Genomic DNA, 9,464 nt, shown 5'->3' with positions numbered 1-9,464 from the left:
TTTCTTGTATACAGCATATTGTTGGATTTTGTTTCCTAATCCACTGTGCCAGTCTATTTCTCTTAATTAGTGAAATGAGTCTATTTACATTGATGGTTATAATTGAGATGTATTAATTATAATTAACATGTTACTTAACTGTTGTCGTTTACTCCTTTTTCTCCTGTGTTTACCTGCTTGCCCTATTTAGTTGGTTGCTTCTGATCTCATTCGTGGAGTTCTGATCATTTTCGTCCCTCAGTAGAACATCTTTCAGTTGCTTGTGTAAGGTTGGCTTTGTCATCATGAAATTCTTTAGTTGTTCTTTGTCATGGAAGTATTTCACTTCTCCATCAAACTTTAAAGAGAGTTTTACAGGGTGTAGTAGTCTGGGCTGGAATTTTTTTCATAGAGGACTTGAAGTACTCTGCTCCATGCTCTTCTTGCCTTCGTAGTTTGTGAATAGAAGTCGGCTTTAATTCTGATGGGTTTTCCTTTGAATGTCTTCTGCTTCTTTTCTCTAGCAGCTTTCAGTATATTATTCCTCTGCTGAATTTCTGGGATCTTGACTATTATATGTCTCAGTGTATTTTTAATTGGGTTGAGGTTACTTGGCATTCTCTATGCTTCAGTTACCTGAATGTCAGAATGTTTCCTCATATTTGGGAAGGTTTCTGCTATTATTTCTGCCCATATTTTTTTAATGTCATTTGTATTGACTCCTTCTTTCTCATTGATGCCTATTAGTCTCACATTGTTCATCTTTGCATCAATTTGCAGGTGATGGATTATTTTTTCTTGCATCCTAGTGTAAGAGATCCTTCGTACCTTTTCACTAACTGCACCAGCGTCTTCAAGATCTGAAACTCTTTGTTCACTTTCACTTAAACGGTTTTGCAACCTTGTGATTGAGATTTTAAATTCCTCTATATCTCTTTGACTCTGCTTCATGCGATCTCTTTCCTGTATTGCTCGTTCAAGGAATCCGTCATTTTTCTAATCTCTATTTTTTTTTAATCAATGTATTCTTTAGAAGCAGTTATAAATTCTTTTACTGCAGTGTGTTTTTCAGATTCGGTTTCCTCCCTATGTTTCTGTAGTTGACTCTTTACTTCAAATGCTATGAGTTCTGAGAATTCTTTTTTTATTTTAGAAAATTCCGCTCTGAGTTCCTCTATAACTTTCTGCTGTTTCTCATTTACTATCGACACTATTAATTCGTACATTTGGGGTGAGGTAGTGTCCTCTGCACTTGTTCTGGGTGGGCATTGGGTGTCCTCCATATGTTTCTGCATTTGATTTTTTTACTGCAGATGTTAATAGAGATTTCTTTTTTCATTTCCAATCTGAGTTCCTCTATACCTTTCTGCAGCTGTGTCTTTACTTCAGAAGCCATTGATTCATTGATTTCAGCCCTGTGAGTCCCAATTTGTTCTGCGTTAGTGTCCTCTGCACTTGTTATCGATGGTCTTGGGGTCAGAGATTGCATTTTGCTCCTTCTCCTTTTCATTTTGTGTAGCTCTGTCTTCTGACCTTTTTTGTAGATCTTTGTTGCAGTTATATCCATAGCACCTACTGGAGTTCAGGTTCAGATCTACAAAATTGGGATTTATCCAGTTGTGCCTGGCTTGGGTCTGGCTGCTGTGCTCAGCTCTTTCCTGCTGCTGCCCTTGGGGGTGAACCTATTGTGCTTCTCTGGGAAGATGTTCTGCTCCTGGACTAGCTGAGTGGTTCTGTCCCCTACACTATCTTCAGGGATTGCAGCTGCAAGGTTTCACCCCAGGCCTGTATGCCAGGCCCGATCTGAGTCTGGAGGGAATAAGATAAGAGTAGAGGGGAGAGGCTGCTCTCCCATACACTCACTGGGCCTAGACTAGCACTGGATTCTGGGTGTTCCTGGAATGCGACAGAAATTCCTACTTGGCGGGCGGTGTGGGGGAGGTGCTGCAGAGTTTTAGGGGGCGTCCCAATTGGGTGGAAGAGGGTCTTACCCACGCTGCGCCTGGGCTGGGACCGCCGGCGCAGTGTACCCAGACGCTCTCCCACACACTCACCGGTCTTGGCTAGGACTGAATCTCTTTTCTTTTCAGTTTACTTCTGCAAACATGAAGAGTAAGCCAGGAGACTGAAAATTCAAATTCATAAAAATTAGAAAAATTTGTTCTTTATAGCGATATTTCCCCATGTGAAACATTTGGTTTAGTTGTATCAAAGAAACTGATTTTAAATTCTAAAATGACTTGTTGAAATTGATGATTTGTCTTACTTAGAGAACCTGTAGGAACTAAGTATTTTTTCACTTGTCAAATAATTGCTACTGTTTTCTTGTTTTTTAAAAGTAATTATTACCTACTGAACTTCAGTTGATTTTTCCTCATTGTTTCAGATCAAAGACCAAGTGAAATTATTAGAGAGCACCAAATGGAAAATTTTTCCAAATACTCATCTCTACAGGTATGTAAATTGACTAAAACCTAACAACTAGATTTGCATTTAGTTGTAATTGATTAAAGCCTAACAACTAGATTTAGGTTTAGTTTTAAGTACAATACATGTACCTCAGTGTGAAATTTCCATGTAATGTTGCACATAATACTTTGAAATTTTGCTTATAACATCAATTGTTGTGTGAAGAGAACATGTTTTTGCTTAATAAAAGTGAGTTCGTGGTCCATAGAAACTGCTTTTTTACCCCCAGAGTTGAAACTGATATATATGATGTTGAAATGTCTGAGTCCTAATATAAGAATATGTTGGGCTGGGTAGATAGCGCAGTAGAAAAAGTGCCTGCTGGCAAGCAAGGGGTCCTGAGTTCAATCCCCAATACTGAAAAAAAAAAAAAAAAAAAAAGAATATGTTCAAGTTTTGAAAACTCCTTAAATTGTTTCTCAGGATGCATCTAGTTGCATGCTGTAGCTCTTAGTTCTCATAAATTATGAAAGAAACATAAAGTAACTCAAATAGTAAATAATGTATAACATTATTTTAATACTTCAATTTTGGATTAAAAAAATTTAAGCAACACAGTGTATTGATGAGGCCTGCATTATCAAATGGTAAAAGAAAAATAATAGATTCTAGAATATTAATAATGCTTTACTGAAGAAATCAGGACTGGTTTGCCTTGGATAATTAAAATCTTATAATTAGAAATTCTTACAGTACAAAAATGAGCATATTGGTTTTGAAGTATTTAAAAGGACTAGTTTATTGTTTGCTTGAGTATGCTTATTATAGCCTATTGCTTTGTATTTTGATTTCCAAACATGACTCAGAGTCCAGAGGCTCTTATAGCTACCTTCTACTATTCACTGTGATTACCACAGTGATTATTTTTCTTATATTTGAATAGTGATCTAAGAATTATAGTTATAGTTAAATAGCTTCATAAGTTGTGCTCATTTTGTTGTGCTTTTTGCTTGTGCTGAATATGTCTGAAAGGAAAATTCAAATGAAATAAATTTTTTTTAAAAACCCTACAATATCTCAGGGTGCAGGATTGTAGTGTATCTGTTGGCAGCTGGCTGACTTGATTATGAAAGATAGTTTTACCAGTAACAGCAATAACTCTGAACAGCCCTCAGAATGGAATGGATAAATGTAAAGCATAATGTGAAAGACGTCTGAACAGTTCTGAGAGGAAACACAATCATTTATTCAAGAAATATTAATTTGTTTACTTTCATGAACTTTGAGCACATGACTGTGCTAGGCCTACTCTGAGAGCAGAGCAATGAAAAGTGTAGGCGAAGGAAAAAATATGAAAAATTAAGTAATTGAAATTACAAAATACTACAAAAAAGAAAACCAGTCTTCTGATATGATTATTGGAGATGGTATGATGACAGAGACTGAGTTTTGGCAGAAAGGTCAGAGACGACCTTTCAGGCTAAGACAGAAAGTGAAAAATGAGCCAAAGAATGGACCAAGATGCCTTAGGCAGGAAAGAATTTGGCATGTCTTATACAATGAGTAGGAGTTGGTTTCAACTGTGAACAAATAATTATTATATGAAAATTACATTGAGAATTAATAAGACTCAGTAGGTAAAATATAATAATATAGCTGTACACGGAGTTGAATTAGATTGCTAGCTTTCTGGGCCATTTCTGTCCAGATAGACTTTCTCTGACGATAGCAATGTGTAATTATACACTTTTGGGGAGATCGCTTAGCAGTCTAAGCACCTGCCTGGCAAGAGGGGTTTGATCTCCCATACCACATGCGCCAGCCACCCAAACTGGGCATGGTGGTGCACACCTATAATCCCAGTGCCAGGGAAGCTGAGATAGGAGGATCACAAGTCTGAGCTGTGTAGCGAAACCCTGTGACAAATAAATAAATAATAATTCTTCACTACCCAGTATGATAACCAGTAGACACATCATCCCGTGATGTTAGGATATTGATAATTTTATACTTTTTTGCAGAGTCCGCCTGAAAGTTTAGAAATTTGTTATGCTGTATATCAACTTCTGTTGATAGATTATGAAAATCAGTCTCCTCAGGATGTGAATGAAAGGCTTAAGGGATTTGCTGAAACCTACTTGCAAAACATCTTCACATAATGTTAGTCTATATTTTCTTCCAAAAAATGGAATAGAAAATATGCTATTTGCATATCTAATAGACAATACTGACTAGAACAAGAATCAAATAATAAACATTCATATTTTTAATTAGAATAGTGTATAATTTTGTTAGTGGTACAAAGTTTCCAGGGAACTTACTAACTATAACCCATTATTTTGACCTGTGGGGTGTGTGCATGTGTGCGTGTGTGTGTGTGTGTGTGTGTGTGTGTGTGTGTGTTATACCATCATCTTAGGAAATCATCTTAACATCAAAGATAGATAGATATTAATTATACAGGACCACATATTTTTATAACTCGAGGTATATAAAATTCTGTAAATGTTTCTTCATTTTGCATCATTTGTCAATATTTAACAAATATAAAGAAGATATTTATCAATACTTTCATAATCTGTTTTTGATTTTTTCAACTATATCTTGAGTTATTAAACAATGGAGGCTTTTTCTTTTTAAGTTTCACTAGCAAATGGGAAGGCATTACCAAGTCTGCATTTTGCTTTTCTGAAGATCTGATTGTCTGTTGCTTAACTCACTATGTTTCCTTTCAAAATCTTAGAAATTTGAATTGTTTGATCGTTCTGTTTTAGGTTTGTATTGCTTGAATAGTTCTTGAGCATTGTTTCTGGTATTTTTTAATTAATTTTATTGAGAAACAAATAGCAATGAGACAGTTTCAAAACCAATTAGTAGGACAGTTTCAATAATTAATACATTGCATATTGTTGTCTTCGTAGTGGTTATTCATAGTGCAAGATGCAGACATGATATCTTATCTAAACACTATTAGTTCAAAACTTTCTTTTCATTGAACTAAGAGAAAATAACTGTGTATCTATGCTAACTATTTTGTATATACAGATACAAAATGGTCCTTCCTTTGTGTCCTCTTTTTTGTTTAGTTTTGTCAGAGATGGGTACTCCATTGCCATGCAAATATTGTAGGTGCATGAATTCAGCCTAATAATCCAATACAGTCCAGTAGTCCACAATAGTAGTGGGTTATCCACAGGACTGGCAATGTCCGAATCTGATGACTTGAGCCTTTTACACCTCAGCATATTAATATGGCTTTACTTTTTATCCCTCGTTTTTATACTTTTCTGCTGGATGTTTAAGACCAAGATAAAGCAAGTCCTATATAACAAGAAATATAGCTTCTATATCTGATGAGGTCAGCCAAATCCCCTCAAGATTTACCCTGAAACCCTGTGCCACCGTTTGTAGATCCTTTGTCAGTATCAACCATGTGGATGAGTCACGGCCATTGCTTGACCAGTTTTCTCTCTGTGAAAGCCTGGAAATTGTCTATTATATTTATTAAATACTACTTTTATGCAAGGAACTATGCCAGATAATTTAGTAATATGACGATAAATAACTGTCTTGGTTAGCGTCCTCTCATTGCTGGGACAAATACCCGACACTCAAAATGAAGGAAGACAAGGTTTATTTAGCTCACAGTTACTAGAGGTTTCAGCCCATACGAGGCTGGCTCCAAGGCAGAGTGGCATGGAGAGGAGAGCATCCATTCATGGCGACAGCAAAGAGCAGAGAGCACAAGAGTGAGAAGTAGCGGCAGCAATGGCAACAGAGAGCAAGTCTGTCTCCCTCACGTTGCATTCAGGTTATTTGCCCCAGGCTGGGTGCAGCACTCAAACCAGTAATCCCAGCAGCACTCACATCCCTAATCCCAGTAGATCATGAGTTAATCACAAACTCTAGAAGTCCAACCCATGACTGCATGAGGCTTTGAGTAGACAACTACACTGAAACCATAACAATAAGACTATCATTTTTTAAAATGAGACTGTATCATAAGAACATAAAAATTACAAAAAATATGGAGTAAGACAAATTTTAGACAATCAAGTGCAAGGCATACTATTTGTACCTTAGAAACATTAAAAACCAATCATGTTTATTAAGGGTTCAAAAGAAATAAAGTTGGAACAGTTGGGAAAAGTTTCTCAAGGATCTAGCATATCCAATGGATCTTAAAAATTAAGTAGGATTTCAAAAGAACTTGACTACCAGACAAAAGTGGAAGTGGCAGGACATATTTCAAATGTACCACATAATAAGATGAAGGAGTAAAAAGAACAAGGGCTGTAGTCATGAATAAAAGATAGATTATCTAGACAGAAAGTTAGCAAGGAACAATGAACAAGAACTATCCTTTAGACTAAATCGATTAACACATGTACATGTAACATACCAGTAGCTGCCATACACTGTTTTCAGGTGTACTAGAAGCATTCTTCATAATAGGGCTCAGCCTATCTCAGGCTCTTCTAAACAATTGAAAACATGGAACATTTTCAATCTAACTTATTTTCTTCCTTCCTTTTTCTTCTTTTTTCATTTTCCCTCACCTTCCCTTTCTCCCCTTCCCCTTCCCTCCGCAATTCTTTTCTGATCCTTTTTCTCCTCCTCCTGCTCTTCCTGCTCCTCTTCCTCCTCCTCCTTCTCCTGTCTGTGTGTGTGTGTGTGGAGGGGTGGATTTGAATCCAGGACCTTCACATTGAATTTCTTTCCCATCATACTCCTTTCCAATCAATTTTGAAGACAGGATCTAACACAGTTGCCCAGAGTAAGCTGTAATTTATGATACTCCTTCCCTAGCTCCCAGAGTGCTAGGATTACACATGTGGCAACCCAATGACCAAAGAAATTTTGGAAACCCAGTACTATTCTGATGTCAAATGTCTCTTAAGGACAGTGTAAGACAAGAAAATTTCAGGCCATTTTCTAATGAGAATGGTTAAAAAAAATTAATGAAAATAATTCAACAGTGCATAAAAAGGTTCATACACCATCATTAAATGGGATATCCCTAAAATTCAAGGATAGTTCAGTATATGCAAGTTGATAATTGAATACATTAACAGAATGAACGATAAAAATCATCTTAATATACAAAAAAAAAAGCATTTGACAGATGTGAACATTGTTTCATGATAGACTCCATAACAAAACAGTTTCAGAAAGAATGTGTCTCAACATCATAAAGGCCATAGATGACAGTATCTCAGTCAACATCAGATTCAATAGTGAAAAGCTAAAACAAAGCAAGAATGCCTACTAGTACCACTTCTACTAATATTACTGGAAGTTCTAGTAGAAGTAATTTGGCAAGAAAAAAAAAACAAATGATATCCAAATTAGAAATGAGAACTAAAACTTTGTTTGCCAAGCCATGATCTTATATATAGAAAAAAAAAAAAAAATCAAGAGACCAGCAAGATAGCTCAGCAGACTAAAGCACCAGCTTAGCAAGCTTAGGCAAGCACAGGGACCGCAGCTTGATCCCTGGCACCACATGTTACAAGAGCCCCGCTACCAGGTCAGGCTGAGCCGGCCATAGAGTCTGAGCATAGTGGCACACACCTGTAATCCCAGTGCTGGGGAGGCAGAAAACAAGAGGATCACCACAAATCTGAGCTGCGCAGTGAGACCCTGCAACAATCAAATACATAAAAAATAAAATAAAAATTGAATACTTAACTGTCAGGTGAAAAACTGTAAGATTCCTGAAAAAAAGGACATTCCTTGATTTTAGTTTTGTCAGGTTTTGAATATGACACTAATAAATAGATCAGACAACAAGAAAAGCTCTATAAAGCAAAAGAAACAGCAAAATGGAAAGACAATCTTGTAATGGCAAAAAGCCATAAGAAGTGTAAAAAGTGTAATTAATTTAATTTTTAAAAATGTATTACAGTAAAAGATAGATTACTGTTAATCACTCTCAAAGTACTACTCCTCACTTGAGCACTCATCCCATTCCCTTGCCACTTTCCAAAATAGTTCTGCATACCCTGTTTCATGTGCTGGGTCTCCCGTTATGTCCTCAGTCCATTCAAAATGTTTACCTGTCAAGGTCACTTTAACTCTGAGGAAAAGTTAGAAATCACATGGTGCCTGATCTGGTGATTAAGTTAGATTAAGACACACTGTAGTAGCATGTCTGAATATTACTGAATTTAATGCAGTATCATAGAGCACTGCCTCTGTCGAGGATGAAACCATTTCCCCATTTCTCAGGCCATTTTTATACACAGGGTTTCTTAAATATCATAACTTTGTTAGTTTACCATAGTATCTCTGGGTACAAATTTAGTTTTATAGTTCCATCAAAGTTAAAAAAACACAAGCAGCATACCATGATGTTGGGTCTGGTTTACATTCTTTTCTTTCTTTTTTTTTTTTTCCCCCAAAAGAAGAATTTGATGATTTCCTCTGAGAAGTTTGAACCTTGGTCTCTGGGTCATAACCATAGACCAAGTTTCATCTCCTGTGATGACATTTCTTGCAAAGCTGGAATCTGAAACAGCCCAGTCATGCAACTCCGACAACATGTGTTATTTGTGATTAATGATTTATGGTCCACTTTAAAATATGTCTTCCCTCAACTGTTGCTCACAACTGATTGCGCTGAAACTTCACACCTTGTTGCTCAAGTTTGATGTGCGGCTTCTCACACTGAAGACCCTTGCCTTTCATGGATGGCATGTGGCAATGGTGTTCACTGTAGTTTTTGGTCATACCTTGTATAGGTTGAATTAACATAAATAGCACATTATGTTTGCATTGCAAATTGTATCTAGGTTGCAAACTACACGTCTATGACAAGTTAATATCTAGAGTATATAAATAGCTCATATAACTAATAGCCCAATTAAAAATGGATAGGGGCCAGGGAATTGCTCAGTAGAATAAGCGCTTCCCTGGCAAGGACAAGGGCCCGAGTTCAATCCCCAGTTCTGCCAAGAAAAAAAAAAATGGATAAAGGATCTTACTAGACATTTAGACACTTTCTTTTCCAAAGAAGACATATAGATACATCATTCAACAGATATATAAACATCACTAATCATTGGGAAAATGCA

At 36.5% G+C, this 9,464-nt stretch overlaps 1 protein-coding gene across 2 annotated transcripts in view; it reads left to right on the top strand.

Moving 5' to 3' along the window:
- Window positions 1–9,464, top strand: part of Sclt1 (sodium channel and clathrin linker 1) — a 262,327-nt gene that overhangs the window by 12,239 nt on the left and 240,624 nt on the right. For both annotated transcript variants that reach the window (XM_023719509.1, XM_023719507.1), the window contains one exon: window positions 2,366–2,433. In XM_023719509.1, coding sequence (XP_023575277.1) covers window positions 2,366–2,433 — 68 coding nt within the window. The remainder of the gene's footprint in view (window positions 1–2,365; window positions 2,434–9,464) is intronic.

This window comes from Octodon degus, unplaced genomic scaffold (assembly GCF_000260255.1).
Source record: "Octodon degus isolate 3935 unplaced genomic scaffold, OctDeg1.0 scaffold00068, whole genome shotgun sequence".
Classification (NCBI taxonomy): domain Eukaryota; kingdom Metazoa; phylum Chordata; class Mammalia; order Rodentia; family Octodontidae; genus Octodon; species Octodon degus.
This window is presented reverse-complemented; position numbering and strand designations above follow the sequence as displayed.